The sequence below is a fragment of the Podospora pseudopauciseta genome, chromosome 3 (assembly GCF_035222475.1).
Source record: "Podospora pseudopauciseta strain CBS 411.78 chromosome 3, whole genome shotgun sequence".
NCBI classification, from domain to species: Eukaryota; Fungi; Ascomycota; class Sordariomycetes; order Sordariales; family Podosporaceae; genus Podospora; species Podospora pseudopauciseta.
In genome coordinates, this window is record NC_085893.1 from 3,426,864 (window position 1) to 3,443,828 (window position 16,965).

A 16,965-nucleotide genomic window follows, 5' to 3' on the forward strand; every position below is an offset into this window, starting at 1 on the left:
TGACAGTAAGAAAGCCGAAGCTAAAGCTGAGGCTTTGATTCTTTCCTGCTTTGATCAGCTGCCCGGCAGTCATCGAGAGCTTATCTCGTTTCGTTGGTGCCTAATTCTTCTTATGTAAGTCACCAGGCTCCAGTGCTGGTCTGGCACATCTCGGGGGAAGGAACCATGGAGGTCACCACCCGTGGCTTCCATCCAGTTTGTGGGGTTAGAGTCTAAATTCACCGGCAGTTTCCCAATCTTCAGTCGGGTTCCATCATCCACATGATCGACCGATCGGGCGATACAACCTGGAAGTGGAATATCACAGACCTCTCGGCGCAAGAAATCAATCCCATCATTATTTTTCTACCCCGTCTTCCGCTGCCCTGTCACTCTAGTCGCGTAACTTCGTCCGTCCGTTTCTTGGTTGGCCATCACCACAGCACAGACCTGCTGCGCAACATATGCTCCTCTAAACGTTTGCGGATGTCAAGCGCCGACTCAGCATGAATCGACAAATTGATGACAACCAGTGGTAGAAACGACACAAACTTGAAGACGACTTCGTGGCAGTTTTGAAGGCAAATGGAAACCTATTTGAGTGGTGCGGACACGCCGGTTAGTTAAGCGCTGTTTCCGCTGAGCATCTGTCTGCCAATTCGGTCATTCCGTCGCTTGGGCGCCCTGATAGCTAACGATAGGTTCCAGCCGCAGAAAAGAGGTGCAAACAAGGCCGGCCATATACTTGGCGGCATAATGAAAACCTCTGGAAACAAGCTGTGGGCCGCAACAGACCCCTTGTCAAGCAATATGGCGGCGCATGCATGGAAGCCTTCTAGAAGGAGTTTCCTCCTGCAGCCGAGATCTGCTCTCGTCATCCCCGGCATCCCCCCCACCCCCCCCCCGCGGTGTCATTCCCATTTGCAACCTCTCGCAAACTATGTACAGCCAGGCCAGCATCAATCAACGGCTCCAGCACGTATTCGGCCTGGTATACGCCCGCTACGGTATCATCCGACATCATGGTTCGCCATAGGTAGCAACAGACCAAAATATCACCATTCGGTGCAACCCCAATAACACAACACGTGGTGAGGGTGTTGTGAGAGAGCGCTGAAATGCATGTTTAATGTTTCCCAAGGTTTCACACACTCATATTCTCTTACCGCCTGTCAGAGAGGCATGAAGGCCAGCGGCTTGATGCGATCTGGTGGTTGCCAACCCCTGTCCAATCCATTGGCTTCGCAAAGGAGCCCCAAGGCGGCACAGACGTCGCCGCGTTGGTCCGCGCCGTCACTATACAGGGGACGTACTTCTGGAACATGCATGGAAGCTGCGTGGAAGCTACACAGAAGCCTTCGACGTTGCATCCGACTTTTTATACTTAGCGGGATACCCGTGCCTCGCACCAATCTCATCCCACAGGAACAGGTACCTCTGCATCAGGCCCCTTTGGGCCCATCTGGCTCCCCCTGGCTGAACCACATCTGTCTTCCTCCCCCCCAGCTGCCCATCACCACCCTTTTACGGACCATGTTCAACTCCGTCTGCGACCAACTCCCCACATTGACCCCACGAACAGACCAGGGGACTCTACTGCTCCTTTTACTGCCCTTGATCAAATAAACACTCGGAATTGTCCGCATTTAACAATGGCCCAGGCCGGAATATCACCTTTACCTATCTCGATATCGACGATTATGCCTGCAGACATGATGGCTCATCTTGGATCAGGCCAAGGACAGCCCGGCCTCGTCATGTATGGTCTCTATGGACTAGATACGTTCGAGCATGTCGAGATCAATGAATATCAGGTTCCGTTCCCCATCAACCGCCGTCGACCATGCTCAAGCAGCTTTCCCAAGCCTTGCGTGTTCGACAGTATGGCCTCCTCACCGTCACCAGGCTCTGTTACGACTGCGCCGTCCAGAGAAGGCTCTCGGATCGGACGACCACCGCAATGGACAGTTTCACGATCACGAAAGCTGGCTAGGTTATACCTCTATACGACACTTTCCATCGAGAGGATTATCCGGGTGCTTGAAGATGACGTCTTCAAACCGAGGTGCGGGGATCGGGAGTTTGTAGGGCTCTACACGGCGCTGACAGTTTTTGCAGGAAGAATTCAGCTCAAAAGACGATTCACAAAATGCTGGACAACGACCCCCGATATCTTCGGCCCGAGTCAAGGATTGAAATGAACCAACGCATCAGTAATCTTGCTGCCTCTGTCACTCGCCGAAGAAAGAAGACGGCAGTTCCAGCCTACGAATCAAACCTTCATGGAGCAACCATAGACGCCTTGTATGGCGAGGTTAGTGGTGGTACCGTGGACCAAAAGCTGGGAATTCTGCTAACAATATTTTTCATTTGCAGAAGGAACACAATCTGGCAAGGACTGAAATTTCGTCAGTATCCGGCTCAAGCCGTAGGGTAGAGGAAGGCCCTTCCTTTGACTTTGCTGGCTCGCCCGACGCACTCCTTAGTCCCATTCGATGGTCGATACCCCTGAGCGCTCGGACGACAGACGTCACCGACTTTGCGGGCTCTAGTGACAGAGGTTCAGCCATGGTCCAAGACCTCAAGAGGAGGCTATCAGACTGTTCCACGCACTTCGCCCACCAAATCACATCGTTGATTAGAGACTTTACTATTGCTGGAAGTTCACAAGACGAATTATCTACTGGCCGCCGACCTTCTGCGGCTCTCAGTGACACGTCTGGGCAAGACGAACTTTCTGAGTTGGGGATCAGTAACGAGCCATTCGAAGCCTTCCCCGAGCCGGCCTTCGCAGTACCAGGAGACTTTTTGAGCGCGCACAGACGGAACTGTGCCGACTTTCCAGGGCAGCAACATGGAGTCGGTGACTGTTGGTGCTCCATCGCCGGTGATACTTCGCTGGACCAGAACTCTTGGTTGATGCCGACAGGTGAATTGAGTGTGCGTGCACGCCATGTTCTTAATCATCCTTCTCCAGGTAGTCTCAGCCTCCTTGACAGTTTCGGGAACACGCCTCTACACCTCTTCGCCACGCTAGAAGGGTACCAAGACACCCTCTTCAGAATGGTGCTCAACTGCGATGTCGAAACCCTGAAGATTGCGAACACTGCTGGCCAAACATTTCTCCATACGCTCAACCTGGAGTGGTTCCTCAACCTTACAGACCCGTCGACACTACTGAAACAACTTCTTTCACACATCAGAGACTCAGTTCCAGACCTTGTTCACGAGACCGATGTGTATGGGCGCACCTTCTTTCACCGCGCCCATTCCCTCGTTCGGGACCCGGAAGCCCTTGCCAACCTCTTCTCTCCGTTCAACTCTCTTCGGGCAGCCCGCCGTGATGCCTTCGGCTTCAATCCTCTTGGCAGCGGCATCACGGGCGACCAAGGCCCATATATTCCCCCAAGAAGAGGAAATAACCTTTCACCTCAAGTTGAATACCTTTCCAGTTCCGCTGGTCCTTCACGCGGTCATTCTGCCTCTCCTAGCGACAACGACTCGTTCTTAGCCTATCATGCTCGTCTTGTCGAAGTCATCCAGTCATCCTACAACAACCCACAGGTGGAGGACGCTGAAGGCCGTAACGGATTACACTGTCTTGCAGAGGCTATTCTCAACCAGCAGTCCATGAACCGCCATGTCTCTTCTTCTGTCGGCGCCCCTTCCATCCACCAGCGACCCAGTCTCAAACGAAAACTAGACTCTTCCAAAGAGTCAATCACTTCTTTTCCATCACCTTCGCCTTCCTCCACCGCTTCTGCTTCGACCGTCTCGAACGAATCTACCCTCACGACTCGACTTCGCCATCTCACTGGCCTTCTCCACCACTCACACGTCGATGTCAACGCCTATGACAAGTCAGGCAACACACCTCTTATGGCTTTCATCACACATATTCCAGACGACCAGGACGACAAATCAAAGACATTACTCGCCATTCTTGAAACTATCATTCGAGCAAAGGGGTGCAAGATCGAGGCTAGGAACAGAAGGGGCGAGACAGCCTTGTTGGTGGCGGCTAGGCTGGGCAGGAAGGTAGCACTAACAACACTGCTGGAACATGGAGCCAATGTTCACGCCCGAGATGTGGATGGGAGGGGGGTGTTGGAGGTGGTGGATGAAGTTTGCAAGGCGGCTGGGAGGGGAGATAGAGGGAAGGGTACTGGCAAGGGGGACATAAGCCTGTATGCCAGGGCGGAGGCTTGCAGGGTTCTGTTGACTGGGAGGAGGGATTGGGGTGTTGTTGGAAGGCCTGGGGTAGGGAGGGAGTGGAGGGTGTAACTACAGTATGGCTTTGGTTATAAGGATGAGATGGGTAGAGGGTTTCAGAGGCCGGATGTAGAGTCGGTCCAGACTCGATCCAGACTCGATCCAAAAGGCTCCAGTGCAAGTTGGGGCCTGTATCAAGATATCACCAAAGAGGAAAGTAACTGTATATAGACCTCTAAACTTAGCCGCTTCAACATATTTAGACCTACGGCATGTACATAGGAAGTTTTAGGACATTGACGATTCCCATGGCCTCTTTATTCTAATGAGGGAGGCCCCATGACCCCTGTTTCCGAATCCCGAAAAAGTCATGAAGAGTAGACCAGTCCGCCATCACCCTGTATGTTAGCTAGGTCTTAGGCCAGTAGTCAGTAGCCTATTCAGAATATCAATTGTAGCTTCATTCTTTTCATGATGTGCTGACTGTGACGTCGCAGAGGGGGACTAGTAGGTTGTTTGAGGACACGATGGGGGGTTGTTGATAGGATCTGGCCTCGGGCGCTTGGGGGGGTAGAAGTCCTTGACAGGGTTCTGAGAAGACTGGAAGAAGGATGCGAGAAGGGCTTTGAATGGTTCATGAGGTTAAGAATGAGTGGGGCAAGCCGTGTTGGGACTGCGTAAGTTACAGGAGTGATTGAAGAATGTGAAAACATATCAACAAATATTAATAAATATCAATATTTCAGTGCGATCATAATAGAACACCAACGAAGTCGACGATAGGTACAGTCATGGTTGTCTGTAAACTAGGCATGTTTCTCCTCGCACAACCTCAACACCAACACAGTTGGCGACGACGCCGGCTATTTTCAGCGCGCACTCAGTGCTCACGCAAGTATTTTAGTCTCTAGTTGCTGCGTCATGGGACCAAATGACCACACGACGAGCCACCATATTCTTTGGCCTGTGATCCTCCCCCCCTTCCCCCCAGGTAAGTAGAGTCCACAGCCTTTCTCCTGCAATTCAGCTACCTAACTTCTTCCCAAGTTCATCATAGACGCAGCCCTTTCGTGTCCATGACGGAGGTGAAGTGGGGAATGCCAGAGTAGCGTGTACCGTCGTCTACAAAGTCCTGGTTCGCCCTCGACGACTCAAACACACCATCTTCGACCTTACATTGCCACCCCATAGGAAACAGCAATTATCTTTCCCACTTCCCAGCTACGTACTCAGCTACCTCACTCTTCCCACCTCCCGTTTTCGGCCCAGAGCCACCTCCCAACCACAGGTCATCCTCCCAACAGCAATATGTCATTACCGAGGTAGTTAACCCCCCTCTCCCCTCTTTCCACCCACCCACCATCCCAAGACTAACCTCCCCATCCCCAGATCCCACTCACCACCCCCATCGACACCGCAAACCTCACCCGCCAATGCCTCCTCTCCACCCACTGCAGCCCAACCACCACCTGCCTCTGCGCCAAACTCGGCCACCCCTGCAACCCACAGTGCAACTGCCACCCCTCCCCACCCCAACAGCAACCCCCAACCTGCAATAACCCCCTTTTCCCCCGGAAAGCCCCTCGATACCATCATCGCCCGGGGTATTCAGCGATGTCGACGACAACAACAGCAATAAAATCCACCCCAACGCCTGCTTCGCCACCTACCTCCTCCGCAACCGCACCTCCCCCGCCGTCACCTCCATGACACCCTCCTCCCTCTTCCGGACCCTCCTCCAAAAACTCCGCCCATTCATCGATAGGTTTGAGATGGACGGGCAAATCTTGGACGAAGACGGGAAAAGCCTGACCCAATGGCTCCGCGACTTTGAACAAGTCATGAAACTACCAGAGGACAAACCCTGAAAGCAAGAGGTCGCGAAGCGAATTGCTGTTGGTGGGTGCCGCAGAATGAAAGCACTGCCCAGAGATGATGTCCACCTCGGGTCTCAGGTGAGTTTTATTCCATTTTGTCTCAAGAGCTGGGAAAGCATGCTTGAGATTTGGCACTGTCCAGAGTGCGGCGAGTGCAACAGGCTCAAGGCGTGGCATTGCGGGAGGTGCGAGATGTGCAGGGAGTACGACATGGTTCCCAGCGGGGGCTGTGGAGGTGTGTCCAATTTTTTTGTGAATCAGATGAAGCAGAGTGGAGGAGGAATGGGAGGGGGCTCGGACTGGTCATGATGCGAGCGAGAAGAATTTGTGATACAAAAGGTGCAATAACATGCTTGATGTTTATTTTCCAACCCACACACACTCTTCGTAAACACAGCTAGGTAGACACATCCAAAATGATTAAACACCGTTCCTTCTTCTCCCGCCCTGCTTGCTCTTCGCAATGTGATTCGTCAACGCCTTCTTCGTCTCGACCAAACTCCTCTTGTTCTTGGCCCTCGCCTTGCCAATCGTCATCAAGAAATTCTTCTTCCTCGCCTTCTCCTTGTTGGTCGTGCTCTTGCCCTCGGCCTCCTTCTTGCTCTTCCTGATGGCCTGAGTAGATTTGTGTTCCTCCCTGCCTGGCTTGCCATCTCTCGCCAGAGCCACCCTCTCCTCCTTGGTCGACTTCTTGCCCAACATGGCCGGAAGCTCGATATCCTCAGCTGTAACCCCGTCTTCAATGTGCTTCTCGATAAGCTCCTTCTTGCGCTTGGACTGCGTCGTGCCCAGCATCTTGTCAAGCTTGGCCTCCCGACGAAGTTCCTGGAGCTTGGCCAAATCAGCCGGCGTCAAAATGGTCGTCGTGGCAAGCTTCGTTATCCTTTCCGCCTCAGCCGCCGGGTCTTCCTTTTCCACAAGGTCGGGCGCCTCATCGTCATCGTCATCATCACCGCCCTTGCTCTTCCTCGCCTTCTTCTTGGCAGGCCCGTCATCTTCCTCGTCACTGCTGACGTCGATCCACCCGCCCGAGGATTCGCTGTCCGTAGAACCAATCTCCCACTCGTCAGAGTTGAACCCGTCATCCTCCTCATCGTCGTCCTTCTTCGCCTTCTTCTCGCCGTTCTCATCCTCTTCTGCCTCTTCGGCGGCCTTCTTCTTCTTTTGCTCCTCCTTGTACCGGGCCAACAACTCCAGACCCTCGATACCGCCTTCTTCTTCCTCGCCGAACCTGCGCAGCTTGATCTCGCCTGATCTCAAGCCCATGGTGGCTTGCTTGCCGCGGAACTTCTTTTGCAGCAACTCGGGGTAGACCTCTCTGTAGAGTGACTGCAAACCCTTGGCAGCCATAACAACACCCTTATCCTTGCTCTTTTGGTACATGACCAGATCCTGGAGGAGGGTCTCGTTCATGCACAGCGGTTGGCGCATGGCCACCTCCCTGATGGAATTGATACCTGCCGCGCACACCTCAACTGCTGAAGCTTCCGAGACAAACTCGTTGGCGATCTTCACAATCAATGGCTCAATGGCATCGGGTGGGACGAGGTTGTGTGTTGCCTGGGCCAGGGAAGCCAGGAAAGAGGTGACGTTGGCCTGTTTGGGTGACAGGTACTTGACGAACCAGGAGTAGAGCGAGATGATGGTCAGCTTGTGCAGACCGACCAAACGGGTCACAAGCTGGAGGACAAGAAGCTTGTTCTCGAGAGAGAACTTGTTCTTGGTGTTCTGGAGGTGCTTCTGGAAGAGCTTCTCGGCGAAGCCCTGAGGGTCGTGGATAAGATGGAGCGCCGAGAAGTTAAGGGGATGTGGTGCATGCTTCTTCTTTTCTTGCCTAATGTTGTTGTGTTAGCCACTACCTTGCTTCGGGTCTCTTGTTTCGTCAACACGTACTTTTTGATCTTTTCGATCGCCTTCTCATACTGCTTCGACCTTTTCTTGGTCTTCTTGTTGATCGTCCCCTGATGCTTGACCTTCTTAAGATCAACATCATCATCACTGGCATCATCTTCCAACGCCTCCTCTCTCTCCTTGTCACCGCCCAGAAAGAATCTCACACCACCCACCACAACCTTCTCATTGTCGCTCAAGCAGGCCTCCTTCATGACATCGACCGGTCGCGCATCGTTCCAGACCTGTCTTCTCCACAATTCCCTCGTGATACGGCAAGCCCACATTCCCTTGGTCGAAGTCCTGTCAGACGTGACCAAATTGTGCAGCACCGTCTGAATCGTCCGGTTCAACTTGTGATTCGTGGTCTTGTTGTTTGCCTCCCTCAAATCGCTGATAATCTTGGTGTACAGCAGAGATCGGAGCGTCTTGCTTGGTGTGTTGATCAAAATAGGAAATAGCGTCGTCAGCAGGCTCGTCGAGTCGATCACATCCTTCCTCTTCAGCAGCACCAAGCTGCCCACAATCTTCTCCCTGAGCTCCTTGTCGAGAACGGCATGGTGCTGGTTGAGCAACTCCTTCAGATGATCCGGAAATGGGGCGGTAATCTCGGGGTAGAGGTTCGCGACGTGCGCGACAAGATCGACCAAGTCGTGGAACTTCTTGACGTCCTCACTAGAAGCCGTGGCGGGAGAGGAGACAAAAATCTGGCGCTGGGCGTCGTAGGCGAGCCATTGGTCGTAAAATTCCTGCGCATAAGACCTGTCGATTGCGAAAGCTTCTAGTTAGCGATCAATTGGCGAAAGAGGGTTGGAAATGCGGCACACCTGGGATCTCTGCGGATCTTGTATTGCAAACTGACCAGGTCAGCCTCGACCTTTTCGAGCGCGGCAACCTTTCTTTTCGGCATCTTTTCCCAAGGCGACAGCGGCGGTGCTGGCGATTGATGGGCGGTTGGATTGGGTGTATTGGACGGTGGTTGTTGACTGTCAGTCTAGATTTTTTTACTTTGTTGCTGGCAGACCAGGACTGCGATAAGGCTTATCGGCTACTTTTCAGTGGGGCTTCCCCAAGCTGGTGCGGGGCCACTCTGCAGGCGTTCATCCAATGATTCAGGAACCCCCCATCCTTAAATCCAGTGAGTGCAAGCTCTCCATAAACAGTACCTTCAAGTCACATGAGAACAAGACGGAACAAGAATTAGATGATATGCAAATTAACGGAGTTGAGGCACATATACCTAGTGTATAGTGCATTCAGTTACATTGGTCCTTATCCCTCGCTATCTCGCAAAAAAAAAAAAAAAAAAAAAACCTCTACCGAATGTTTTCATCCGTAGTACGCTCATCCAGCTCTTTGCTTTCTTTCCTCACATGTAGAGCTCCCAAATGGTCTCTCAAGGAACCTCCCCATCATCAATCGTCATACACCCAGTCATTCTTCCAAGCGAAAAAAAAGAAATACATCGCATGTCGCCGTTTTGGCCTGTGTAAGGATGACGTCCTTGCAATAAAGCCCAAGACCTTGTGCCAAAAGGAAAACCCAAGGGTAACCCCGCCCGCTCGCTCCAAATGCCCTTGATGAGCTCTCATCAACCTCAAAACGAATAAAAGAATATACGGAAGACCCAGAAAGGATATGCACAAAAAAAAGTAATCCCAAGAGCTCAGGCAGCAATCAAGCGCTTCTACAAGCCGACACCCAACATCTCCAACCTGGATGCGATACAATCCAACTTGGAGGTAAGCCGTTGTATCCTTGCGACAGCCCTGTCCGCAACCGCTTCATCCTCGGTAGTGTTCACCAGTTCGTACCGGCTGAGTGCCTTCTCGGGTTCAATGCCACTGAAGGTGTCCAGTTCAGACACGGACTGGGAGAGGGCCTCGACGTCAAGTTCAACTGGGCTTGTCATTGACTCGGTAGGAGCAGGAGAGTCGTGGTAGAGGACGAAATCGGGGTTATTCTCAAACTCCTCATTGATGGGAGCGGGCTCTTGCTTCTTGGCCTCGGCGAGGGTCGGTGCCTGCTCGATGACGGGCATGTCTTTGTCATCATCGTCCGAATCGAACTGTTGACCAACAAAGTTGCTGGTCTTGCCAGAGAGAAGGTTGGCATCAAAGATGGGCTCGGGGGTCTCGAGGACAGCAAAGACCTGGGGCTGGTATGAGAAGCCATCGCTGGGCTCCATGTTTACCAACGAGGAGAAGTCAACCTGGTCAGGAACCATGGCAAGACCGATTTGCTGGTTGTGGAGCTGTTGTTGAGCGGCATATGGGTTGATGTCCTTGGGCAACTGGCGCTGCTGCTCTGGTTGGGAGGTCTGCTGAGGCTGAGACTGGGGAAGCATCTGAGGATTTGCGCTCAACTGGTTGAGGAAATCAGAGAAGGAGGGAGAGCCAAGAAGCATCCGTGTGAGGTCGGTGAGACGCTTGTTCTCATCAATCAGGGCGCGGTTCTGGGCACGAAGATCGCCGTTCTCGGTGACCTTGTTGGCGATTTCACTTTCAAGCTGGGTGATGTATTCTGTGAGGGTGTTAGTGATATGCTCATGATGAACAACACGTTGATGCACTTACCCTTTCTCCTGGATCTGAAAGCACGGGCGGACACCTTATTTCTGAGCTGTCGTCTTTCCTTGCTGCTAAGCTTCTTGCCCTCTTCACTTGCGAGCAGCCTCTCATCCTCATCCATGTCGTCCTCGTCCTTCTTTGGGCGGGGGATGTTGAGGACGGTATTGTTCTGGGAGGGCTCCTCTGAGGTCTTGGCGCGCATAGAGTTAAGAAGCTGAGTAATCTTCTGCTCGACAATAGGGTCGCTGGCCTGCGGTGACTTGGCCTTCTGTGCGGACTTGTTTTGTTGCTGTTGAACCTGCGCACGCTGTCTTTGCTGTTGCTGTTGCTGTTGTTGTTGCTGCTGCTGCTGCTGCTTGGCCAAGGCTGCCTGTTGGTGCATGCCGGGCCAAACGCGACCGGGCTGGAACACCTGAGGCGGCGGCGAGGACAGCCCGGATGGCTCCTGTGGACCGATGTTGCTCGGGTTGATGGTGGACTCGTAGAAGAAGGTCGGATCCGACGAGGGCGAGTCGAAGTCCATGGTGTCCAACTCGGGCGACGTCATCGACCCCTGCGACGGCGCCGTGTTAAAATCGAACAACTCATCGTTGGTGCCCATGTTGAGATAATCAAAACTCCCGAATCCGGTGTTGTATCCTTGAAGATGGGCGTTGGGCTGGTTGAGCGAAAAGGTTGTTGCGATGGCTCCGGGAACAATACCGGTTTGTTGTTTGTAGAGGTCGTACTGGTGGCTGGGCCCGCTTAGCGTCTGGTTGGTCTGGAGCAGGGTGTTTGCCGTTGTTGTCTCGGCCTTGATCGGTCGCGCAAACACGCCCTTGTTCGAGCCGGCAGGTGAAAGAGAGGGAGACTGGTAGAGGTTGTTGGTGTCGTAGTCGGAAAAGTCGACAAAAGAATCGAGGGTATCAATCAACCCAGGCTGCGTCGCAGCCGGGCTCGTTGACATAGGCCCTGACATAGCTTGCCCCCCAGGGGAAATAGGACTGCAGTGATCAGGTCAGGAGTGACTGATCAGTAGGTCAGGGAGGTAGGTGTTTTCGGCGTCGACGTGTTCGTTGTCGTCGAGAGTTGCGTGGTTTCGTGGATTTGTAGCAGGCAGGTGGTTTGTTGTAGTTTTCAAAGGGGCAGCCGGAGCAGGTGTTGGAGGGAAGGGGTGCGGGTTGTGGGAGTTGGGGGGATTTTCAGTCTATGGGTGCCTGGGAAGGCCAGCGGTTTGGGCAGTGGCCGGGGCGCTTGGCATCCCGTTGCAGGGAGTGGGTCTGGTTGGACGAACCAATGCAGGCTGACAGGGATTGTGTCGCTCTGTGAGGGGGGGGACGCGTAATCCAATGCCCAGAGCACCCCTCGCCCAATTGGAGGAGCAGCCCTGCTAACAGCCGGTACCTTGTTTCCCACCGTTTTCTGCTGTGCTCTTTGAGTACCTCGGCCAAATTCCTTCTAGTCTTCTCCCCTGCGGCTGCGGTCTGAGGGTGACGAAGCCGACTGCTCCTTTGGGAAGAAGGACAGCTTGCTGACGGTGTGCAAAAGGCCCCAAAATTGATGCCTTGACGACTCGCTGCACAAGTTGACGTTGACAGCACCTTTGTGACGACTACCTCGGTGCGGGGAAGCTGCTTGAGCCTCTTGACTCTGTCTCTATCTTCTTCATTCTCATTCTCATTCCCGGTTCATTGCTCAATTGTGCGGACGGGAGGCAGTTCTCGGCGGATGGACGGACATGTCGGACACAATGGGGTCAAAACACCAGAAAACAGCGGGTCGCCATCCGGGCAGTGCAGATATCAACTCAGAAATTGTGCAATCCTGTTGGTCAACAAGCATCTGCACAGCCTCCTAGCTTCTTTGCTACCCATTCGCTCTTGGTACTGATATTCGTGTTGGGGAGAGCATTCTGAAACTTTGACAGCATGACTAACATGTGCATCCCACCCAAACTAGCAGAGGATCCTCCACTGGCTGGGACTTATTAGACGTGATACTCTCCGCGCTCGCAACCCCTGATAATTCCGAGCTGTTGAAATGGCACAAGAACCTCGATGGCCCCGTTTGTAAAACAAAACGTCCAATGTGGAGTTTCATGCAACAACCGCCGGCCCCATCGCCCCGTTGGGCTCCATTCTCTCCCTACAGTATGTAGAAGACTCTTTACTTGCGAAGCCAGCTGATAGCTGATGGACTATCAGTAGCTAGACGAGCCAAACACCGCCTCACAGATAGGCTTTTCCATCCCATCCCTCAGCAGACATTGAATGAAGACTTTGGGTGTTTGGCCACCACAAAAATAGCCAGAGTTGCAGAATGCATCACCGGAACAGCAGGACAAAGCAGCTACAGTGCCCCTGTCTCAACTCCGGGAGCAAGACCGGAACGGTAAACGGACGTGGCGCCCACCGAGCGACCGGGCGCTTGCAAACGGAACGAAATCCCGTCTTCGGTGAACAAGATCAACCCCCCATTCCCGCACCGGACACGGGGAGCGTAAAACGTCGTTTCAACCGACTGCTCTGTTTTCTGTTGTCGGGGCTTCCAAGCCGCCGATCTACCGACCCCCAGCCTTGTGGAACCTTGCAGATCGGCACCTTCACTAGCCACAGCTCTTGGCGCGCTTGATGACTGTGCGAACAAAAATAGCAACAGCCCCAGATCTCTTCCATCATAAACCCACACTCCACACTTTTCACTGCCGACGACATGCAACCAAATCAGACGGGGACCTTTGATGAGGCTTGAGCATTCCTCGTCCCATACCATCTCCTGATGAAAGCCACAAGAGACACGAGGCTGCCGGCGGCCTCCCAATTCAACGGGAACTCCCGCATTATTATCACCAGCGGCACAACATCCAATTCAACCCCCATCATCCCCAGAATGGTAGTAGCCGAGATTGACGATTGAGGCTGTGGAAGTCTGCGATGGTAAGGAGACTACTGTCACACCACCGCCGACATAATACGTGTATTCGAACTGCATGCCAAACCTCGCCTTTGTCGGTCTCGTCACCTTTTGCAAGACATGAAATTGGATGCTTCAAACACGAACCACCGAACAGCAAATAGCCCAGACCGCCAGCAGCATCAATAAGCCCGAAGCTAGCGTCTCCACAGGGTAGCGCATGTTCTATTCCGGTCCCCTGGCAAGGCACCGTGATCTTGAGTCCGTTTGCACAAAGTCAAACCTTCAGCAGTGTCAGTGAGTGCCTACACTAGAGCGAAAAGCCCCTATCAAACCCTCGCAGGTCATGAAGCATCATGCCTTGCAAAGAACGGGTATCGATGTCATGTTGCCTATTTCAGAGTCTTTCCCTGCATGACTTGTTTTCCCATCCCAACAGAAAATTCATCGGGACATGCCTCTCCCGTCACTGCCATCCGCCCCGTCGGTCTCTGGTCTCGAAAACAGGTTCAAAGAGAGTGACATCAGTTGTGTGTGCGCCACAACCTTCTCTTTGACATGTGGCTCAGCATGCGTGCGGGATAGCTGTGGCGTCAGTGTGCTGTCAGTCGGAACTTTGCCACACTTGCCCATTTGGGCATTACTTGTGGCTGTGTGGCTGTGCTCACAGCGTCGTTTGTGAGTGGTGCTTCGGCAGATCATGGCTCGATCGACGGCCACAGGCGCCCGCATCAAGGTTTTGGAATCCCACAGATCATTGGGGATCGACTTCGTGTTTGGCTTTATCTGCCGATCTCGGGATAGGATATCCTGTCAGGTACTATAGAAGTCATATTGACGAAGTTGGTCCGATGATGGAAAATCCACAAAAGGGGGCATATCAAGGGTTAGGGTTATCTAACTGTCCTCCTTATCCAAGCACCACTGACTCCCATGATGGTCTCAAATCTGTCCAAGCGATGAGGTCGACTACACCGCTGGCTAGACGGTAGAGTACCCCATCTATCTCTTCCGTGATCAAAACACAGAGACCCCATGGAGCTCCTGGCGCGAACTCCTTCCACCCAGGTTGACCATAACTCCGAACATCCCACGCCACCCCAGCCCCGATAACCACGACGCGGTACGTCCTGCTTGGATCATCAAATATCTGCTCAGCCCACTGCTTCTCCATGAGCATTGTCCTCCCAACGAAGGGAAGCTTGTCGATGTTCGTATCTGGCTTCGGGGCGGAGGTCATCATGTCAAAGCAGACAGCCGTAGCAGGCGTGTTGAACAATGTCTGTTTCGCCGGGTGAAGCCACAGCGACGCGCAAGTCGTGGTAAACACCAGCGACCCCGGGATCCTTTCCCCTTTCCCCCTCGCTTCATCACTTATCCCCTCGTACTGTCTCGCCTTCCAAGGATTATGGCAACACCCCCTCCACGAATGCGCCCTCGTCTCCCACTCCCCCCTCTCCGCCAGCCTATACCCCCTCACCCACTCCTCATCCAAATAATCCCAAAACTCTTCCTCAGTCATGTAGTCTAACCCAAACCAAGTCTTGTCCTCTACCACCCTCCTCACCTGCTTCTTATCAGAATACCAAAACGTCACCAAATTCCCCACGTCAGAGGGGTAATACCCCCTAAAATACCTCAGCCCGGGTCCATACAGATTCGGCGTGCCAGCACTCCCACCCCCCTCTCCCCTCAACCCAAACGTAGCCCTAAACCCAGGCCCGTAATCCACTATCCCGTCCCAGCTCGCCCAGCTCCAACTCGGGATCCCCAACGTTTCATCCCTCCCGACGGCAAAATCATCTGACCGCCATAGCAGCCCCTGGAGGAGATACCGCTCCGGAATCCCAAACAACATCTCCGTTTCCATTCGTGACGAGAGCACATTTCCCACCCCGGCAAACGCGTTGAGGATATCACTTCTGAAGGACAGTTCCCTCATGGAGTAAGGAATCGCGCAGCAGGCGTAGGCAACAAAACTTGGTTCAACTTGCAGCCCCGAGGTGGAAGAGTCATGGACTGTGTCGGCCCCCACCCGGGTGTCATGCTCCCATCTTGCACCTTGGTAACAGCTAAAATACGCGCGCTGATCATCAACAAACACCAACCTTCTTGACAGCTTTCGTTCCTGAAACGTCCACCCCCTTGCATCCCATCTTGAGCCTCTGATAGCTCTGTCTGCTGCAGGGCCATAGGCAAGCCCGATGGAGCTTTCAAACGGGCCGTCCCATAGGCCGTAAAGGGCTTCGGGGGAAGTGTCTTTGGGGCGGGAGGAAACACCCGGGAGTCCGGGTTTGGAACTCAAGGCAACAATGGTGAAATCTGCCATGTGATAGACGCGATCCATGGCGGTGATTTGGGAGTGTTTGCTTTTTGCGTCGTCCTGGATGATGCAGAGTCTGTCGACCCAGAGGTAGCGTTTGCCGAGGTCGCGGCAGAGTTGGATTGCATCTGCCAGGACTGGGGGAAGACGGCTGATATCGAGACCGTGATCACGAGAAAGTTGGTCAATGTTGTCGAGCTGAAGTTGGAGGTCATCTGCTGGGGTTGGAGAGGTTGTTTCTGGAGTGGCTGCCGCCCAGCAGTAGCTAAGCGCGACATAGTCTGCGTTGGGCGCTGTCCAGTCCACGATCCTGTTGAGTTGGGTGTCTATCAATCGGAGACCCGGCGGTGCCACCATTGGCATGAGGAGGTCGTTACATTCGTCTCCGTGGTTGTGTCGGCAGTCGTCTAACCATGCGGTCAAGTTGGGGAGTGAGATGGGATTTGGCATCCATTTTTCGACATGCTGGAGATCGTAGCTGTCGTGGCGGTAATAAAGCACCAGCTTGAGGACGAGGGGTGTGAATGAAGAGGTCCCGTTGCTTTGAGTAAGGATGACGCCGGGTAGAATACAGATTTGGCCTGTAAGCGAGGGGTTCGGCGATGGTGCTGCTGTGAGAGTTGACGAATCTGTGTAGGCTGTTGAGGCAACATGCCTCATCAGGAATGGCCTCCACAGACCAAACTTGAGGGCAGATTTTGAGCCATTAGAAATATGCTGCTGGCCGAAATGTTGAACTGAGTCGCTGACGAGCTGACATATCATACAGCCTTGACGACCTTTGAAGGCATTGAGGTCCTGGTATGCTATGTCGTCGAATGTGTGTGGGTGAACACCTCTAGGCCCCTGAGACCCGCGGTTCATGAAACGATAAGCGTCCAACTTCAGGTAGCTGGGCTCGTCGCAAATTCGAAGGTGGAGGAGATCATTCCAAGACTGACAGTTGCCGCATAGGCGTGGGTTGGGAGGGTGTTGCCCCTCACATATCGTGCATGGCAGTTCAGGTGCTTCGGTGTCGTTGTCAAGCGAAATATCTCGGTCATGAGACACGGCGGATGTTGACAAACCAACCATCATAAGTCTAAGGAGCCCTATATTCTATGTTGATGTCGAATAAGAATAGTGGACCGACGGAATTGATGCCCAATGGCTCCCGCTTATGAGAGATAGCTGTAAGAAACTCATTACTGCATCTGATGAACAAGCTACTGGTGCTACCTAA

The 16,965-nt window shown here is 53.2% G+C and overlaps 4 protein-coding genes across 4 annotated transcripts; 1 reads left to right on the forward strand and 3 right to left on the reverse strand.

The window, feature by feature from the left end:
- Positions 1–286: 286 nt before the first annotated feature.
- On the forward strand, positions 287–4,263 carry QC763_309670 (uncharacterized protein; the record flags this gene model as incomplete). The annotated part of the gene is made up of 4 exons (XM_062911421.1): positions 287–597; positions 688–2,044; positions 2,098–2,293; positions 2,356–4,263. Exons 2-4 carry the CDS (start codon positions 1,632–1,634, stop codon positions 4,261–4,263), a joined length of 2,517 nt encoding a protein of 838 aa, XP_062767449.1. The 5' UTR covers positions 287–597; positions 688–1,631.
- A 2,108-nt stretch (positions 4,264–6,371) lies between these two features.
- Positions 6,372–8,962, reverse strand: SDA1 (Severe Depolymerization of Actin). The gene is made up of 3 exons (XM_062911422.1): positions 8,786–8,962; positions 7,962–8,720; positions 6,372–7,902 (listed from the first exon to the last, which is right to left on the reverse strand). The coding sequence occupies exons 1-3, from the start codon at positions 8,866–8,868 to the stop codon at positions 6,489–6,491; spliced, it is 2,256 nt and encodes a 751-aa protein (XP_062767450.1). The 5' UTR covers positions 8,869–8,962; the 3' UTR covers positions 6,372–6,488.
- Positions 8,963–9,155: 193 nt separating this feature from the next.
- Positions 9,156–12,230, reverse strand: QC763_309690 (uncharacterized protein). The gene is made up of 2 exons (XM_062911423.1): positions 10,535–12,230; positions 9,156–10,481 (listed from the first exon to the last, which is right to left on the reverse strand). The coding sequence occupies exons 1-2, from the start codon at positions 11,484–11,486 to the stop codon at positions 9,646–9,648; spliced, it is 1,788 nt and encodes a 595-aa protein (XP_062767451.1). The 5' UTR covers positions 11,487–12,230; the 3' UTR covers positions 9,156–9,645.
- A 2,100-nt stretch (positions 12,231–14,330) lies between these two features.
- On the reverse strand, positions 14,331–16,820 carry QC763_309700 (uncharacterized protein; the record flags this gene model as incomplete). The annotated part of the gene is made up of 1 exon (XM_062911424.1): positions 14,331–16,820. One exon carries the CDS (start codon positions 16,818–16,820, stop codon positions 14,331–14,333), a length of 2,490 nt encoding a protein of 829 aa, XP_062767452.1.
- Between the last annotated feature and the right edge of the window lie 145 nt (positions 16,821–16,965).